At 40.4% G+C, this 20,505-nt stretch overlaps 1 protein-coding gene across 10 annotated transcripts in view; it reads left to right on the top strand.

Annotated features, from left to right (window-relative positions):
• Positions 1-20,505, top strand: part of ARID1B (AT-rich interaction domain 1B) — a 335,724-nt gene that overhangs the window by 297,157 nt on the left and 18,062 nt on the right. For 5 of the 10 annotated variants that reach the window (XM_037392403.1, XM_037392400.1, XM_037392401.1 and 2 more), the window contains 4 exons: positions 2,836-2,945; positions 3,694-3,852; positions 9,807-10,016; positions 13,429-13,633. In XM_037392403.1, coding sequence (XP_037248300.1) covers positions 2,836-2,945; positions 3,694-3,852; positions 9,807-10,016; positions 13,429-13,633 — 684 coding nt within the window. The remainder of the gene's footprint in view (positions 1-2,835; positions 2,946-3,693; positions 3,853-9,806; positions 10,017-13,428; positions 13,634-20,505) is intronic. The other 5 variants (XM_037392407.1, XM_037392406.1, XM_037392405.1 and 2 more) reach the window with 2 other exon arrangements.

Below are 20,505 nucleotides of genomic sequence, written 5' to 3'. Positions count from 1 at the left end.
TTATCCTCCTCTCTAAAATGTTTTATCCTTTTGTCTGCACTTCACACACAGAATTATTAGTACCCGTGTAGAAAGAGAGCGTGTCTTATTTTAGCAGTTTCGTGACAGTAACAGTATTTCACTGCACAGAAAGGGTCAAAACAATGTTCTTGCTGTACTGCTTTGCTAAAAAAAGTGAAGGAATGTCTGTTTGCAAATCACTGGAGAGTACGTTTGGAAGAAGTTATGAAACAGCATTTCAACAGTGGATAGAAGAGTAGCTGTGGACACATCTTGTGTAAAAGCTATAGGGAAACCAGACAACCTTGAAGTTCTGCTCTTACAGAAAGAAACAATATAGATGAAGTAAATAAAAAGTGAAACAGAATTTGGGAAACTTTATTATTTTTTTCATACTTGTCTCCCAACTCCTGATAGCTATATTTGCATATGCCAGCAAGAAATATTCAAAAGCTGAAATGAATCAGTATTCTTACACTTCTAAACATGATTAATACAGTCAGAACATGTGTGGTAATTTGCAGACTAGAGTTGCTTGCCCTTTATGTTGAGGTGTTAAACCTTTCTGGAAAAGAAATTTTATAAAGGAATTCTGATGGAAACGGGACTACCAGGAGTGGGCACAATTGCTGCATTCTTTGTAATAGAAACAGGATGTGCCAACCTAGATACCCAGTGAGGTATAAGCAGAGGATTTAGCCATGCAGAATTCTGGTGAAGAAGCATGATTCTTAGCTTTGCTTTGTTTGACCTCTCTAAAATTGCTTTAGAGGGGAAGGGTCATCTTTGGTTGCTTTGAAACTAAAACTAAGACTTCTTTTTTAGGGCTTTCACAGCATGAAATGTGTTAACAGTTAAAATGGATTTTGTGTAACAGTTCTGCATCCCAGTTTGAGACCAGACTGTGGCATACATTTGACCATTTTTTACACATATTTTTTAAAACTTCTAAAACAAAAATAACTTTATTTTAAACTGTGGAAATCAAAACTTAAATGTGTTAGGCTGCCATCCTTGACTTCATAATGGTCACAAGCTGCCCCAACGCAGCAAACAGAGTATAAGGGCAAAATGCATACGAATCAAATGCTTAGTGGATACTGGCTTCCCAGTATCTCATTGCTTGGCTGTTTTGTTGAGGTTTCACACACATACATAAAAATAACAGCATTTTTAGCTGATCCCAATAGATTTTTCTCTGCAGCTGCATCACTTGAAAAAGGCTTTTTGTTCCAATTCTTGAAGTCTTAAGTATTGCAAGTAATTTTATTTTTTTTTTTAATCTCAATTATGATTTATGTGTTGTGATGACTTTAAGGGCTTGATTGGGCTACAAATGTGCTTTGAAAAAACAAGAAAATGTGCCCATGAAAAACACCGGCAGTTCAAAGCTGAATATTGAGCATACAGTTGTAAACTCACATGGCACATGGCTGGATAGGTTTTTTTGGCAGATGCATAGTCTCAACCTGCAGTGATGCTAAAGATATTAGCAAATTAGCACTGCAAAGCTTGCCAGCGTATTCGCCAGAGTCCTGCTCATGCTCTCACTGCTGTAATTAAAACTAATTATTTTCTAAAACATAGTAATACATGAATATGTGCAATAATCATTTTGTAGTGGGCAATGTGTGAAGTATTTTTAAAGCTTCTTTTTCCCCTCCTGTCTTTGGCTTGCTATGCAGCGTGCTTGCTGCCGAGTGCAAGCCAGCATTGTCATTTTGCAGAGTGACATGCTAGTCTAGTAATGACCAGATTTTTTAATGTTTTTTTTTAAACAATGATGCTTTGCTGATTCTTGAAATTTGTAAATTGGGGATATGTATTTTTTCCTTTTTATTACCTTTTAGCTTATTCTATCCTATGTTTTTCTTATCTCACATCTTCCTTGAAAGAAGGGCATGAGAGGGAGAAAAAAGGGAGAGAAAGGGAAGCTACTCCAGCCTTTTCGTAAATGCCATACACATGGTTTCTGCAGGGAAAGAATCACCTTGTGTCTTGCTGTTGTTTTCTGGTTATTTGCATTGATTCAGTGTCATGGCACCTCCTAGCATCTGCTCTGCCCAGTATTTTCTGTCTGTTTATCTGAATGCTTCTTCTTGCATCTTTCTAGAAATCCAGGAACCCAGCAGCTCTGCAGCAATAATACTACACTTAGCACTTGCATCTTCAAATAAAAAAACCCCTTAAACTCCTCACACCCCTGGGAAGCAACTGCATGCCATTACCAGAGAAAGACATTTGCGCGTTCATTATAGTCCCACCTCATTTTGGCAGAGGGGAAGAAGTTCAGTGCCGGTTCTCCAACAGAGCAGAGTTTACAGCTTGTAATTCTGTACTTAAGGCTCACAGTGGCAGAGCCATTCATACTGAAATCAGTAGGAGCAGGAATTATCTGCTGGACACCAACCTTAATACAGACATAACTGGGAAGTGTGGACTGTTTCTCAGATTCAACATCGCAAGCAAATTGCACATTGTTTGAATTTACATTCATCTGTTGCTAAAGGGAAGGTGCAGCAGTTACTAAAATAGACTGTTCTGTTAAGGGGTAGTGGTTGAATGTGGAGACAGTTGAAGGCATGAACAATTAATTTTACTCCATAAAGTGGTGGTGGTGGTTGTTGTTATTGCATGGTGCTTCTCTTACATTTCATTCTCTTATTTCCTCATTTCAACTGAAGAGGTTTCCAGGTTTCCGGATGCTAGAATAACAGGACAGAGGTGGGATAACCTCTGCTTCACGTGGTGCCGCAATCTTGCAGCAGGAAGCGTTGTTTTTTCCTACAAAGCCAAACATAGTCATGCTTAACTGTTTCTCCTGTTTTTGATTAGCACCTATGGGTCTTGCAGATATGATGACACCCGGTGAGTCCAAACTACCCCTTCCTCTCAAAGCAGATGGCAAAGAAGAAGGACCCCCCCAACCTGAGAGCAAGTCAAAGGTATTTACCACCTCCGCACGTGGTGTTGGTTCAGCCCGCAGAAGTCTGCTGTGTTGTCCTTCATCTTCTGGTTTTGGCCTACCCACTTCTGTTCTTTCCTGCATGCCTTTCCATTCACGTGCAATCTCTTTGTTTGTTTCTTTTTCTTTTTTTTTTTTTTCTTTTTTCCTTCATTGTATGGATCTGAAAGTTACTAGTTCTTACGGCATTTTAACTTGCGGGGGCAAAGCAACCCAAGCCAAAAGTTGCGTGGGGATTCGGCTGTGCCAGGTGGGTGGGAAAGAAGGGTCTTGCCTGGTTTCAATACTTGCAGCCATTTTTCTCTGCCTTCAGTTATAGCTTCCTGTTTTGGCCGCCTCAGCAGCAGCAACATACTTTAATATTTTGCTTTCCTGCCTTATTTGATAAAATAAGGTGAACAGCTTGGTTTTTTTTCTTTCTTTCATAAGGGGAAACCCATGCTTAGCATTCCATGTGAGCTTGAAATAAGCATGGTGGCTTAGTGACTTTAGCCAAGCATCCAGCAAACTTTCCAAATTATACTAATTAACAATGTCGTTTTAATACCTTTTATTTATATATATAAATATATTTATATATGTGTGTGTTTTCTGTATGTGTCTCTCTGTTTATATATATTTTATATATAAAAATTGGTCAGTCTGTTAAACTGGATGTATTTTTTTTGTTTTTAATAAAGTTTGCCCTGCCTTTGTCATATTATTTTTTTTTTATTCCTCTACCACAGGATAGCTACAGCTCTCAGGGTATTTCTCAGCCCCCAACCCCAGGCAACCTGCCAGTCCCTTCCCCAATGTCCCCAAGCTCTGCTAGCATCTCCTCCTTTCATGGAGATGAAAGTGATAGCATTAGCAGCCCAGGCTGGCCAAAGACTCCATCAAGCCCTGTAAGTGGCTCTGGTTTTTTTGGTTTTTGTTTATTTTTTTGTAATTAATTATATTTTAATGCTTGCTTGTTTGTTTTGTAAATTCCTTTTCTTCATTATTTATCCACTAAACAGTTTTCTTTCTTTATAACACTGGGTGCAAATTCTGCTCTCGGACACATGACTGTAAGTTCCACTGTCCGGCTTCAGTGGGGCCTGAGCATGCTTATCCAAGGGCAAAATTTGTCCCAACAGTACTTTGAAATAAGAAAGAGTAAAATTGCGTGCATCATGCAAGTGTGCTGTCTGGTAATACAGCAGTTGTTGTGAAGAAAACATCCTTCCTGTAATGCATCAGCTTCCAAGCATGCCTACTGTGTTGTTAAGGACAATTCCATTTCTGTTCCTGGGCCCAAACTCCTTCACACAACTGACTTCGCTCTGGTTGCTGCACTTGTCATTGCTAGGATTACTTAGTAAAAAAACAAAACAAAATGAGAATTCTCCCCTATTGAAACTAATATCCATCAAAGTTTAAATTGTAGACTCAGCACCATGAAAAAGCTGCCTTGTGCATTTTTGAAACATTTTTAATTTTGAATTGTGTATTTGGAAATACAATCATTAGGTTATCAGGGCACAGTCTAAAATGAAATTACTTCTGATTTGCTTCATTCAGTTATTTTGAAATAACCCAGATTGTGGGTAGAAAAAACTGATGCATGTATGTTTTTAGAAAACTATTTTTAGATGAATAATGTTTAGTCATTCTCATACAGGTTGTAACGAAAAACCTGAGCAAGAGACGCATGTAGCTAAAAATTAATTTCATTATATATCTATCGATAGATACACACATAGAAAATCTATATACGTATATAGAAAAGAGAATGAAGACATAAGCTGATATTGCCTACGGGGAGCAAATGTCCACTTGGTCATTTTTGCTTTGTTTTTTTGAATTAGAAAAATATATGTTGTTCCTCTTTTCTTTCTTTTTACCGAAAGTAATAATGATCATAATTTGTCTGTAGAAAAATCCTGAAAAATATTCTTGTGAGGAATGTAAAGGGGTTTTTCCCAATGTTAATGTGCACTTAAAATTAGCAACAATTCTTGATAAGAACTTAATTTTCACAAAGTGATACGTTGAAGAGTATGTCTCAGGGCAAACAGAGGAAGGCCAATTGGAGGGGGAAAGATCTGCCATCCAAAAATGGGACATCTAGTGAATCCCCTGAGCAAAGGGGCAGCATGGCATGAAATGTACCACCTGAATGTTTTGATGTTTATTTGGCAGCGACTTTGAGTCTCAGAAGGCAGCTGGTGTTACCTGTTCCCACAAAGTTTCATCTTTTTCTTAACAGCATTTCTGAAAGCGTGGTTCCAAAAACTCACCTTAGCTTTCTTTGTAGCAATGTTTTGGGTATCGTTTCTTTGGGTGGTTTTCTGGAGGAAAGCAAGAGAGTTATTCCACAGGCTGTCTTAACACACAGAGTTCTTTCTCTGCAAGGCTACCAAATGGTAATGCATTCCTGAGTTCATTGCATACACTGCATAACAAATCCTAGAGTCACTGTGAACATGTGGAGGTTTTTTCCATGTAAATATGCCAAAGTATAGCGTTGGAAAAAATAAATGGGAGAAAGTTTGTGCTTTCAGTTTCTTCTGAATGCCCTTCTGTCCAAATGCTGCTGTGTCTTTAGCTTCAGTTAACTTCTTGGTACAGAGATATGGATAAATACAGTGCTTTGGAATGGCAGAAAAATAAGTGCTGTAAATTAGCTGATCCCTTTTTACCTGTGAAGGCCAGTGTATTGGATAACTTCATTGACTTCAGCAGCAGCCTGACGTAGACTGGAACGATTGATTGCAGGCATTCCGTTACACTTTAAAACAGCCTGAATTTGTTCATTAAATCCCAGAGCTGCTTCATTTGCTACAACTGCTGTATTCCAGCAGAGGATAAAAGCAAGGGTGAATGGTCTGTGATTCACTTCCCAGTATCCCTGTGATCCTACTAGGTGGATCCTCTCTTTCAGCAGTTTTATATGGAAGTGAGGCATGAGAAAACGTGAAGAAGGAATTGCTGAACATTATGTTTTGAGGGCTCTTCGTGTGCATCAATAGCAGGACACTTCTGCTGTACTAATTTTGCACGTTGTGTACGTACTTGACAGTGACAAGGTGGCTTTAAAATTCTTTGAAAAAAAATTTCAAGTGTGGGTGTGAACTATGCAGGGTTGTTGCAATGTGAATAAAACAATATTTTATGAAAACCCCATTAAATGTTGTTCACTGCCCATAGATACTTGAGAACGTGACAGTGAATACACATGAATAGTACTGTATCTCTGTGGTGCTAGCCGTGAGGGGTCTGCAGAGTCCTTCAGGAGGAAATCTTGACAAGAGGATTGTGTCCTGTAAAAGCCCCTGCTAGGGATTGGACTTTGGCAGTTTTTGCTGCCTGTGTATGCACGTTGTTCTGTAGTAGAATAGGTCTATTTAATAAGTGTAATGTTGGCAAATTCATTATTGAAGTGGGGGAAGTGAACAGTAGATAGTTCTATAAATACAGATGCTAAAAGATATGTACAGAAACAACTACCCACTGCCTTAATGTGAAAAGAACTCCTACAGGAATTTGTGTTGCTCTGAAGGATTCTGCACACTCACTGTACAAGGGTCTGTATATAATACAGTTTTAACAGGTGGTAGGTGTATTGAAAATAAAGTATAGTGTTCAAAAGATACGATATGGGAATTGGCTTTGATATCCACATACTTTGGTGGGGATTTTTAAATCATCTATTTAAACATAACCAGTCATGCCATCTAGAAGAGTGCTAGGGATTGAGGGCAGAGTAGAATATAACTACATTGGTAAAGGTATGTGCCACAGGCTTGAAGTAGCATTCTTTTATCACCAAAATTGCCAACAAACTTAACAGAAGAAAAGCTCATGCTCGGTATTCTTCCCGCGTTGCCTGGCATGCACTCATTTTAGTTAACAATCTGATAATGGGATAATTTTGTAATAAGCCTGTATTTTCTGAGGGTTAACATTTACCTATAGGCAAATTTAGGCTTCCAGCTGAATCTGCCTTTGTGGAATTGAAGTTTGTTTGTGTGTAGACTAGCTTGCACACATCTGTCATTTTTATATGTTTACATTTATAAAAATAGAGAAGAGGAAAAGCTCTTTACTCTTGAGGAATAGCATTCTTCCCTGTAGTGCATTCTTCTAAAGTTAACATTTCATTTTAGAAGAAAATTGCACTCGTTTTACAAAGCATGACAACCTGAAAGCTCACACAGTAAGAAACACTTCTTACCTTCTGTAAGCTGTGAAAAGTTTTCAGATTATACTGTCATTTTAGAGCCTGCTGCCACACTGCTGAAAAGCATCATCATTTGAGATGTATAGTAGAAAAACCCAGAATGAAAAATTCTTAACTGTTTCCATTCTGCTCTGAATCTGATATGAAAAAGAGAATCTTACCGTACAAAAATGAAAATGTAAAACTGGTAAATCTGAACTTTCTTCATCATGAGCTGCCATAAAAGTGAAATAGAAACTATTTTCTTGCCTCATTTGTTAGAATATATGCATATACAAAATTTGTCAGGTAAAACTGCAATTTCCCACCTTTGTTTTCATTAGAGTTCTTTGGCATCATAAAAGTAAGATTAAAATAAATGCTGATGAGCTGTAAAGCAACTTTGTGCTTACTGCCATTGGTACTGGGGTGGCTCCAGTTTATTCAACTGTCCAAGCCCATGTGATCATGTATCGGTTCTCACTACAAAATTGGATTAGTAGCAATATGAGTTGCCTAATTCCCTCTTGCCCACTCACTGCCAAAAAGAATCTTTGGAAAAAATGCGTTTGTTGAAAAGAGTTGAACTGATTTCCTTAAACACCGAGATACGTAGCAAATGATGCTTTCAGTAAACTGGTTGCCATTACACTGTTAGTTTGTGCTTTCATTGCATAATCTGCAGGACTCATGTTGTAAGTACTTTCCTGCAAGCCACATAGTGTATTAGTAAAACAAATTCAGCCTTGACTCTGACTTCAGTAGGAGTTGTAACACAACTGAATCTGACCCAAGTACATTCCTGAGTGCTCCTCATTTCTAGGTACGGCAGGTAATAATGCATGTCTGTAGGAAAGACTACTGCAAAGAAGTTACAGTATCAGGAAACAAGGCAGAAAACTTTATAGGAGGCTATTTATTTAATTAAAATGAATATCAATTCACTGGAAAGAACAGCAATGGCTCATGGAACTGCTGGGTCACCCCCCTTGGCTTCATATCTCTTTCCTCCTGGCTCTCCTCCAGTGTTGCCAAGTTTCAGCTAATGGCTGATACAGAGCCTGTCATATTTTCCAGGCTAACATGCAAGATGAATGGTGGCAGTGCTTTTAAAATCATTGGCAGTTGGATGCTACCCCACTGCATCTTTCATGGTGTCGAGTGCCAGTCCTCACCAGCGCTGTGTGGGGACATGGACAGAGTGGGTGGTTCTGTAGCATCTGTGAGGTACAGCTAGGGTCTGCTTTAGGAATGTTAAATTATAAATAAGGTCCTGTTTGATTCAGAATAGTGCTGTCTCCTGTTCAAAGTAGGGAGAAGGCAAGGGAGGGAAAGAGTGATTGACTAGATGAGTTTAAAGAAGTGTCTGCTGCGATCAACCACAAAGTTGAGGATTTTACTATACAGACATAAAGGATATGTTTCCCTTCATATATTTGGCTCCTTTCCCAAAGCTTTATATCAGTCTTTTTCTTGTGTGTAATTCTGAACCGCTCCCATCTTCCACTGCTGAGGACATCACCTTCTGCAAGCAGGAGGGTTTTCCTGCAGAAGCAGCAGCCCCTCTCTGCTATCAGGTCAGAGGCAGCTCAGATGGATAAGGCATAGTCCATCTGCACATGGCACAGAGCCCAGCTGACAGGGTTACATTGCACAGTCAAGATATGGTGAGAAGTTAGAGCTTGTGTAGCAGCCTCGGTGCTTTATGCCATCTCCGCATAAAGGGCATCAAGATAGCATGAGCTTTCGTTAACTGTGAAGCCCAGCAGGAAAATGGGTTCGCTCCTGCATTTCTGCCACATGAGAAACAATTCTGCTCTTTCCACCTCTTTTGCGTTTTGCACAGTGGTGGTTCAGTTCTGATGGCTGTGCATCCCTGGTTTTCCCCAGATCATAATACACGTTCTCTTCGCAAGGGAGGACATGTGAGACGTTATCTTCTGCCCTCTTCCAAGGAAGGACAGCGGTAGCTACTCACAGGCATTATTGGCAGTTCACAGAGTATTGCCACCAGTCTCCTTGTACTGTCAGGACTCTTGTTCACCTCGCTTTTTGGCTAGTGGTGGTATGAAGAGATAGTGAAGTGTAACCATTTGTGACTCTTAAAGGGAGCACCGCTCTTCAGTGTGCTAGTTTGCCATGATCCATGCTTTAGGCTACTTCTGTGCAATTCCTGTTCTGGAGGAGCACTTTCAGGTTTTCTAGCCCCTTCTGGGGGTCAAAGAGGAGAAGGTTCATTTGGTTTGGTTTTAGGATTATGTAAACTTGTGTGGGACAAATGGTTTTAATTTTACCCAAATTACTGCTTGCAAATCACTTCCAGATAAGTGGATGAGAGGCACTATGTGAGAGCTACCTCTTCTTAAAATGACATGAGGCAACATCAGAAACTTGCCTTCTGGGATCCAAAGTTCAGATCAGTGAAAGAAATATGAAAATGGGGAGTTTGGGCCCTTTATTTAAAAAGCTGAATTTTCCGTATATGGACAGAATGTACTGTTTGTGCCTGAACTAGTAGCCTTCATTCCTGACTGTTGTGTGATAGCTTTAGTTTGTTTGACATCTTCTCTTTTTCAATGTTGTGAGTTTCTTACTTTCTTTTCCCTCCCCCTCCCACCCTTCCCCCAACTCTTTTTTTTTCTTCTTGCGATTTAGAAATCAAGTTCCTCTACCACAACTGGAGAGAAGATCACTAAAGTCTATGAGCTAGGAAATGAGCCGGAGCGCAAGATGTGGGTAGATCGGTACCTGACGTTTATGGAGGAGAGGGGCACACCTGTGGCCAGTCTGCCAGCTGTGGGCAAGAAGCCCCTGGACTTGTTCAGGCTCTATGTCTGCGTCAAAGAGATTGGAGGTTTAGCACAGGTGAGAAGAAGTGCTTGCAAGTGAACCATTTGAAAAGGCAAAACACTTTTTTTTTTTTCTAGATTATTTCCTGCTGGTTACATCGTTACTTTTTCAGCCCTGACAACGTTGTTGAAGGAAATAGTTTTGTGCTGTAATACTTGTCTAGAGTTCGTTTTGGGCTGTGTAATTGCCCTAAAACTCTATAGAGTTTGGATCAAAATTGACCATTTCTATAAACAGATGAAATTGTTACCTGTTCAGGGGAATCCAGTAATGCCACTAAGAGAAGAAAAGAGGAGGAGACCATTGGATCAAAGTTAGGAGTAAGAAACAGATGACAGAACTGAAGGAAAAAGGAGATTTTGAAATCCATCCTTCCCAGATAGGGATACTGCCTCTAGGACTAATCAGTTAATCTCTCCAGAGAAGTGGCAGATACATTCTTGAAACAAAGTCCTTCATTCCAGACCTTTCATCTCAGAGTGTCTCTGCATGGTACGTTTGTTTCTGAGACATACACTGTGCATTCCCTGTGTTTGGAAAATGCTTACAGGATATTTTGGGTTGCCTTACAAACATAACAGTTACAAGGAGAAGGTGAATTACTTGATTGAGATGAAGGAAAATGAAAGCAGGAAGAGCTGAGAATAACAAAGTCACAGAGCAAAGCTTTGGGTTGTGTTCTCACCAGTTAACTGGAAGTTTTGCAAAGGGATGTTTGGAAATCACTTGTGAGTTCTGCAAGACTGACCACCGCAGACCAAAACTAAATGTTTCATTGTCTAGCACCATCAAAAGGGAAAGCAGGAGAAAATGGTCAGCATTTGCAGCCTTGGATTTGCTATTCAGAGTCATCTGTCCTTGCCTGATACTTCTACAAATCATCCTTTGCATTGAAGGGATCACTTTTCTAGGTACTAGAAGCTACTGTGGAGTGCTGAGGCCCATAATTTCTATGGATTTAAGAACATTGGTGGGTGTTCAGTGATTGGCAAGATGAAGTCTTAAACATAGCTATGTAGATAAATTTGTGTATGCAATATTTAATATAAAATAGATAATATTTATTATTTAAATAGATATAATTTTACATTTATTACAAAAACTGAGATCAAAAATATGGCAGACAAATTGGATCTTCAGAAAGAGAGCACATTTTAATAATCTGTGTGGTTAGTTCAAGAAAGAAATGTCCGACATCAGTTAGTGCCATTTTCAGTGCTGTTTTTAATGGTCCACTCCCAACGCAGGATTTGACTACTGAATTAGATCATTGGCCCTTCAAGTCCAGAGAATTTAGCTATTCCTGTTGTGAAAGGAAGGCAGAGAAACCTAATATAGTTCACCTTGCCAGCTGTTAAATGCTGTATATAGGTAAGAGATGTTATCCTGACATTTTTAGTAATCTGCTCATGCCCTCCAGCATCATAACGATGTGATTACTTTTAGCTCAGAAACTTTATTACAGGTAAATCGTATCGTGCGGCTGCTCTGCCTCATACAGTGTGATTGTGCCCATAGTATGACTTTTAGCATCAAAAATTAAGCAAGGTGGGAGGCGGATGAGATATTGTAGAAAGTCATTCATGTTCGCTTATTATGGAAATCTGTTTTATTTTGGGACACTCAGTGCTGACTTGCACTGACAGACATTATGCATTGCCAAAGAATAGATGCTGTTCACTGAGACTGATATTTGAAAGAGCTCCAGTTCCAAATGCATGTGCTTGAGTACTGGTAAAAATTGACAGGCTCCTGTTTTTGCTGGTGTGCCCACATGAATGATCACTGTGTTTATCTGTTTGGGGGTATAGAGAGGTGGAGAGCCTTGCTTGCTGCGCTTTATCTAAACGTATCTGTGTGATGCTCTCCTAAAAAGCTGTGGCTGCAAGTGCTGTCCTCCACATCTCATGATTCTGCCTGGAGAGTGACAGGGAGTGAAGCTGTGCAGCTTTGGTGCATATTCCCTGTCTTAATAGTTGCAATTGATGGGGTCCCAACATGAACAGACCAGCTGTTGGCAGTCTGCTTTTAAATGCCAATATACTGGGCATTTAGGCATGAATGTTTCTGTTTGCATTATGCAATGTGTTCTTTACGCACCACTTAGCTGTAAGTCAGTAGGCACAAAGGGCTGTGTAACTGGATTTCAAGCCTCAACAAGGGGCAGTTTATGAAAATCTCATCTCCTTCAACTCCTGGGTTCTTGCAGGATGTACCAGAGAATTATAAACACTTAGCATAGCCATGCCAACCTGCTTGCTGTTAATGCTATCCTCAAAAGATCTTTTCTGACTGACAGCAGTTAGGTGTTACTAAACACTGAGAAAAATGAAGAAATGTTTCCTTTGCCGGCACGCAGGCTTCGAGACGGTGTGGCTAATGATAACCTTCGTAGCTATACAAGTTAAATTGGAGTCATTCAAATCTCAGGCCTCAGGGCAAGTAGCAGTCATCATGAAATCAGGATTCTTCCCCAACAAAAGCTGAGATGCTCGGATGTGTAAAGCCCATTTATTTCGGTGCTGCCTCCCCTCCCTAGCAGTTGCACAACTGGTTGAATGAACTTTGGGGCATCAGGTATTACAGCAAAAAACCTGGCTGCTGTGAGCAGTACTGCTGAGCAAACCAGTGGCGTCGTCCAGGATGACAGATTAACTTTGCTGTTATTACCGATCAGCTGTGTTTGAGGAACTCACGAACAGAGTATTTCAATATTCTCAGCCTTACACTGCAAAGAAGACTCACAGCAGAGCTGTGCAGTCAGCACTGTAATACAGAGTGTTGCTGGACTAGCCCTGTGTGTTTGAAGTCTGCCTTAATTAATTAAGGGTCCTTGCTTCACTCTGCCTCTCACCTTGCCAAAGGATCATTGATCTGTCCCTGCAAGATGCCCTAAAGTGAAAGGACTTGAACCAGGAATTACAGACTGAACTATTTGACAGCTGGTGGCTATTTTGGAGAAAAATTTATTTTTCATATCAGTGCTCAAATACTTAAATTGCAGACTAGCAGTGTTACTGCTTTCTAAATTAGTTTTTAGAAGATGCTTTTTAGTTAGAATAGGGTGGGTGTGGGTGGGTGTCAGAGAGGGGGAGAATAAGCGTGAATGTGCTTGGAGATGGATTGCTAACTGAAGAGCATAGGCCCTGGGAAGAGCGCAAGGCATTTAAAAGATGAACCGTGCAGAAGACTCTCCACAAGCAAAGCTTTTTATGTAGCTATCAGCAGGTTCCTTAATGGTTTTATAACTGTAAATGCCGTCTATGCATTACTGCGTGTGGGAGTAATGAGCATTAGTTAAAAGAGGAAAATAAAAAAAGTAAACTAAGGCATTAGTTCTGCTTTTTTTTTGCTTTTTTTTGCTTTTTCGTCTCCTGACTTAAACCATGTTGCTGCAAACCAATGATTCTGCCGTTTATTTTGCTAGGTTAATAAAAACAAGAAGTGGCGTGAGCTGGCAACTACCTTGAACGTTGGCACTTCGAGCAGCGCAGCCAGCTCCCTGAAAAAACAATACATTCAGTACCTGTTTGCCTTCGAGTGCAAGATTGAGCGAGGGGAGGAGCCCCCTCCAGAAGTCTTCAGCACTGGAGATACTAAGAAACAACCTAAGATTCAGCCGCCATCTCCTGGTAAGTCAAAAATCTGCAGCCTCTTACACTATTTTTTGAATGCGAAAGATTCTAGGTTGCAGTTTATATATTTAGCAGCATGTCTTGCTAATGCTGGAAAAACGACAGGGATAAATACGTTGTTGGCATCTTCTTTTCAAAGTTGGAGCTAGCTCCTGAGTCAAATCTGATTTACCTCCTAAGGGCCACCCGCAGTCATGTGTCTAGTTTGTCATTGCTCACTCTAAGATGTGAAGACGTGCGCGCCAGCATACCCTTAATATTCAGATTTACAACGTCAAGGTAGAAAGAACAGCATTCTGCACAGATGTGCACGCACTGTAAGACAGGAGGCAGCCAGTACTAAAAGGAGCGTCCATTTGTCTAAAGATCAGCTTCTGGTACTTGCACTTCCCTTGCTGTGACTCTGAAGCTGCATTTTCTACAGAACTGCTGGTCAGTGAAGCTTCGGTTGGAGTCAGGATGGCAGATGCTGGACTGATCAGTGGGTCTCAGATGACTGCTCTGATACAGCCCGTGTTGAATGTGTGGCAGATGGAGAGAGTATGGTGTATCCCCACCGCCAGACCTCGTAGTTTGGAGGCACGCTTTGTGTTCTTTTGTTGCTAATCCTGTATGTCAGATAAGTCATTAGCATCGCTGTCTTTATCTTCCCATCTGAAAAACTGGAACTGGAATTGCTCTATTTTGGCTGTTCTTTTTGCACGTACGGTGTGGTGTTTGAAACTGTACTGTTTTCTTTCTAAATTCATTTAACCTAAGACTCTCAAGACTTGATAGTAATTATTGATATTCAAGCCAGGAAATTTCTTAAGTAGAAATATTTCAAGTAAATAGGAAGAAGTGTAGTACTGGTGTATGATGTTGACTTCTGGACTACCCATGGAAGAAGAAAAAAATCCTTTGATTTGCTGATTATTGGGCTTTTCTGACCAACAAAATAATTTGACAAAATTGTGAACTACCTTCGCAATTACTGTTAGGCAGATCATCTTCTGTTATTGCCAAGAGAATATCATTCCTGGAATGTTTACAGCAGTTTCCTCCATTAGAAGGCAATTTTAGGAAAGTATTAAATAACTTAATTTCTGTTAGTGCAGTTCACTGACTGAAAATGGGAAGTGGCAAGTCAGGGACCCAGCAGGCTCTGCAGGCGGTTTGTAGGCTGTGTGGCTCCAGTATCCCATCATGGATACTAGAAAATTGCAACGACCTTTATAATTACATAATACAGTTCTGGCCTTTACAAGATCATTTCTTATGATAGTGCTTCGTCAGTACAGAGAAAGATAACAGTAATGAGGTGTAAACCTTTCTCAGCCTGATGTATTCAGTGTAAGGATTTGGGGGAGTGTTTGGTTAAGAACTTCCTAGGTACGTCTCTCTGTGTAATAACTTAAATTTCCTCCACCTTGTTAACACTTAGGGCTGTCAGGTACCCCAGTGCTGATTATTTAACAGAGAAAATAACTAGGTTACTTGCAATGCAAATTTAGAAGATGCAGGAAAACACTTGGTACTAGAAGTGAAGCCTATAGTCCAAATGTTTATCTGTCTGAAACGAGTACAGAGTGTTGTGAATGTGCGCTGCGGCAAAAAAAAAAAAGATGTTGGATGTGCCTGTCACTTCCTGAGAAGGCAGGTAAGGGGAGCTGAAACTGTTAGGCTTGTTAAGGAGGGTGAAGAGAGTTCATCTGTTTCTAAAACTAAACAGCAGTACTAAAAATGCAGGAGTATTTTGGGGTTTTTGTTTTGCTCTCTCCTCCCTTACCCCTCTCTCTCCAACACTGCTCTCAGTATTTGGTTTGGGAATGATCACTATAAATTGGATGCATTTTGGGATGAAGAACCATTATTTAAATATGCAAACCTGAAACAAAAGAAGTGTCAGGCATACCACTTTTACAGGGTCCTTTTGCATCATGGTGCTACAGATGAAAATGACAAAGTCCAAGTTTAAATTTATCATAACATTCTAGCAAGCTGTCTATGACGAGAACTGAAACTATTTTTCTAAAATAAAAACACAGCAGGACATAGAGACTAGAAGAGGGGGAAGCAAGCAAAGATCTCAAGGTTTGTTTTGTTGGCGAGAAAAGAGCTCGTGTTACTGAATGGAACTGCACTTCTGTGTGGAGAAAGGCTTTCGCAGTGTGTATCAGCTTTAGTACATGAAATCCCGCTGAGGTATAGATGCTGCAGAGTACAAGCCTGTTCTCTTTAATAGCCAGCTTTTTTTCTTGCTCCTTTTCCTTTAGTATATACCAACATTAACATTTTAACTGCACAAAAGCAGCAGAGATGTAGATGTACTTTAGATAATCTGTTACTCTTTGGCATTCAGAGGGAACAGGAGCCCCATACAAAAAGAAAGAGTGGCTTCCAAAGGTCCTTGCTTTAACCATTAGCCTCTGTTGTGCAGTTAGCTCAGTGTAGGCAGAGCCACGTTGAAGCCAAATCGATTTACAGAGAACTAGTTACAGTATTGGGGCTGAAGTTAATTCTGATAAAAAAGCAGGGAGACTTGCCTCAGAGGGCAGGGTGTTGTGTTTTGCCCAGTTCTAACCAGCTGATGCTATGAGAGTTTAAAAATCAGCTGATCTTCATAAGGTGCCCAGGTCCATGTCAGCTGTTGGCCACTCTTTTGCTGCATATAAAATCCTTTAGAGAGAGAGAGAGGCGTTGTAGGTCTTCATAAGCATCCTTCTAGGACTCTAATGTTTTCTCGAAGTGGCTGCAAAGACAAAACACTCTTCCTGTCATGCATGTTTGATAGTTTCGACCAAAATACGCACAAATCTATGTGGCAAATTCTAAACTGAGAAGAATTTTGGGGGCCATTATGCTAAGCACTAATGGGTGCCAGAGAACAAATTTCAAAAGAGCATCAGCATGAAGGAGTTCTTTTTTCTTGCTGTACTCTGGCACTGTAAATGCTTAGCTGCAGTAAGCGGTTATGTACACCTGACTCTCAAAATTACAGACTGAGTGTTTATCCTATACTGAATGAACACACTGGCCACAGTGGTACAGCCAAAGATGCTCCCGAGTAACACTCAGCAGCTGGCCCTGATGTCAGCGGAGATTTCATTACAGCCAACCTGTAAAATTGTATGCCTGCCTTGGAAAAGGAGCGAGAGCGAGCCAAGAGTGTGTTCCCTGCGTTTCCTTGGCAGCAGAGAAACAAGACTTGGGGAGGGGGAAGGCAGGGCGGGGGGACACGGCACAGCACCACACGACACAGCCATTCAGTGAGTGCATCTGTAACCAAACCCATCCGTCTCTGCTGGCGGGTGGCTGACTGAAGTGCTATTATTAGCAGGCAGGTGATGTCATGGAGCGTGTCATGAGGCCGGCCAGGGAATCCCCACAGAAGATGGATGGGCAAGGGGTCGAGAGGGGTGGATGGGGGGACGGACAGAGGTGCCCCCCGTGCCCGCCCAGGGGGGGCCTGCCGCAGCCAGCAGCCCCTAGCCTGGACTAACTGGGGCACCAGGTTCGTGCTGTGTAAATTATCTTCCCAGCGTGGGGGCTGGCTGTTCACTCTGAAGTATGTGAATGTACTTAACCTTCAGTAACCTTTCCATTGTTTACTTTAGAGTATACATTTGTAGCTTCTGGCAAAAGGTAGGGATATCCTAGAGAGCAGGTCAGGCCTCGTATTAATGGAGTTTCAAGAGGTTGCATTCTTCTTTGCTTGGGGTTGGTGGTTTTTTTTCTTCCCTGAAGGAAAAAAAAATGCTGGCAAGAGAAAGATATTTTTTTTCTTAACTGCATATTTCTGTTCTGGTAGGTAAAGGGTCTTTTCCTGAAAGCATACTTACTGCCATGCAGGCTTTGCAAGGAAAAAGCCACGCCAGAGCTCTAATTCCATGCTGCCAAGAATAGTGCATGCTGTTGAGTGAACTGTGGAAGAGTTTATAGGACCTCACCTTCTTACTGACAAAGATGTTGATTTTATTTCATTTTGGATGGATTTTCTATTGTTAAAAGCATATTCTTACAAATCTGTTATGACACTTGAAAGACAAGTGTTGCTGAGATGTAGATGCGAGATGAAGAATTCAGTAGCTATGTACACACAGGTTTTTTCCTGGACACATCCCCAAGTCAGCTGCAGGATCATGTAAGCAGAGATTACCTATTCTAAAAGAACGTTGTTTGTCTTCCTTCTTAGTTCTTTAATACTGAAGCTTATGAAGAACTTCAAAAGATACAGCTTCTATTTCAGGATGCCCACAATCAAAATCAAACATCTACCACCATAATAAAAACCCTGCAAGGATAGATGTAAAAAATTGAGAGAGCAGCTAGCAAATCAAATCTAAGGTGAAACATGGAAAAGGGATGTTGTGCTTTCATACAGGGAAGAGGGTTGTTTTTATGTTCTTCAACTAGAAAATATTGCTGATAGCAGTGTATGTGTGAGAGAACATAACTAGTTTGTATTTAACGTATGTGCAGACAGGCACCTGTGTGCACATGCTGTATTAAAGAACCGTTTGAAGTACATTGCTTTGATGCAAAGTCAAATGTTCAAAAGTTAGGAAATGCCAGAAGTGAAATATAATCTTTGCAAACTTAATTATGTTTCCTTGTGCATATACAGTTCAATACACTCTTAATTATACAGTCACATTGAATTTTTTTCCATGACATGTCTGTATCATTCAGTGCATAGAATAAACAGCGACCAGTGAGTACGGAGCTATTCGGTATTTTGTGTTATCCTCACTTTTCAGTACACAGCCCTTACTTGTGCCACAGTTTTCAAACAGAGTTAAAAATGTATTCCTTGTTTTCTCTCATCTTCACTACAACTGTATTTGAGGGCTTTAAAAAGCATTAATCAGCCTTCGCAATACCCATCTGAGAGGGAAAGTAAGATGATTCCCATTCTACAGAAGAGGAACCGGGCTACCAAAAAATTTATAACACGATTATCTGCTATTTCTAGGTGCCAGTTTTTCTAAGTTTGGCCATGTATAGCCCTTTATATGACCTCATCAGTTGCCCTACGTGTTCTGCACAGCTGGAAATCAGCACCTCTAAACAGACTCTCTGAGAAAAGGAACACACATCTAAGAACCTCTTGTGCAAATTATCACTCATTTGCCCAGTACTGGACTCTTCCACTGTTTTTGTCTCTTTATCCAGCCCCTTACGGTACTTTCCTCGTAGTTTAACTCTCATTAGCTGCATTTCTGGGCTTTGCTTTGTTGGCCTTCCCTGTTGTGTAATATCGTGTCCATGCAACTTCAGACTTTTCATATTCTAATTTGATCTCAGCAGCATCTGTGTCTCCTTTGCAGATTTGCAGTCCCCTTGACATTCTCCTATTCTCCTTTTCTGTTGATGGTCAGAAACCCTATTGCCCTGCCTTTGCTTGCCAACCTCCAGTTGTTAACCATGAGAGCTTGTGCAGGGTGGTTTCCTGACTATAGGTTCTCATGCTCAGCTCCACATTCAAGACTGCCCAGATCAACCCAGGAGCTGAATTACAGTGAGAGTCCTGCTCACCTGCAGCCTGAAATAAGTACAAACTTCAGATGCTTTTAGAAAGATCCTTTCAGAAAACCAAGCAGTGAATATATAGCAAGCTAATAATCTATACATATAAACAGGTATTTTTACAAATTTAACCAAATCAGAATCAACACTGGAACAGCAAGAGTACTTTCTTTGTAACAGGCACATCCCCAGCATTACGGCCAAGTCTGTTCTTCAGACAATGAAGGGACTGCTGGTACTGTGTACGAAAAAGGTGACCAAATGTATACTTGGCTTGGAAGACTGACAGAAAAATACAACAGAGGAGGACCATATATTTTCGAAGGCATATTTTTAGAAAAAGCCAGCCAGTTACAGCTTAAAATTTCCAAAATAAAATCATCTTGAGGGAAATTGGCAAAAGTACTGAAAATCACATCCTACAAGAGGAAGTTAAGTTGCTTAAAAAATTGTACCTGCTCTACAAACAGTTACCGTTAAGGGTATATGCTTACCTTACTCTTTGTGAAGTAATGTGCTATTTGCATTGATGCTGTTAGTAAAATACGGATGAACTATTCTGTGGCCTGTGAGTGTATGACATAGAAATAATTATCTTTGCAGTTGCTTGTAGGTCGCTTGGACTCTTCTTGGTAGCTGATGACCACATAATCAAGAGACTGAAACACTTGCAGTTCCCTGTTCTGTAGAAGTGTCCCAGATCCAATAGTGGTCAAGAGCAAAATGTATTAACAAAGCAGTATTCAGAAATTTTGCACTTCTCATGATAGCATTTGCCTTCCATTTTTTCAGCTGTTTATAACCAGTTATTTAAAATGGGGGGGGGGGGGGGGGGGGGGGCTGGGGGCGGAAATAACCAACCTTACAACCACCACTGAGCAGATAAAAATTTATCTTGTAGCTTCTCAGTTGGATATCTTTTTGCTTTTAAACCTTTCCTTATATAAGAAGATTATATAAAACACATTGTTATTCATAATATAAAGATTATGTATTCATGCAGCCCATAAATACTGAAAAAATATTTTGCTTGTTTTCTTTAGGTTTACTTTAGATATGGCTTAAGTTCTTGCTCAGGTAGGATAGGGAAGAACCTAACCGCGGCTTAATGGCCCACCATAAGAGAAATATGCAGGGTTAGGCAATATCATATTTACGGTAAGTATATGGGTACACTAAGATGTTCACTTACATGGTTCTAATATAACAAGATGGTGTGTGACAATGTGTGGCTTAACTCAGAAATGCTTTCAAGCTTTTCAGAAGTAATCTAGAATTGTGTTTAAAGCTCAAGGGCAGGAAAATGATCCTGGCTCACTCAGGAGTCATATATAGAGAGGGTTCATTTTATGTGAATATGA

Source organism: Falco rusticolus, chromosome 6, assembly GCF_015220075.1.
Source record: "Falco rusticolus isolate bFalRus1 chromosome 6, bFalRus1.pri, whole genome shotgun sequence".
Taxonomy (NCBI): domain Eukaryota; kingdom Metazoa; phylum Chordata; class Aves; order Falconiformes; family Falconidae; genus Falco; species Falco rusticolus.
Note: the sequence above shows the minus strand (reverse complement) of the source record. Positions and strands in the feature narration are given on the sequence as shown.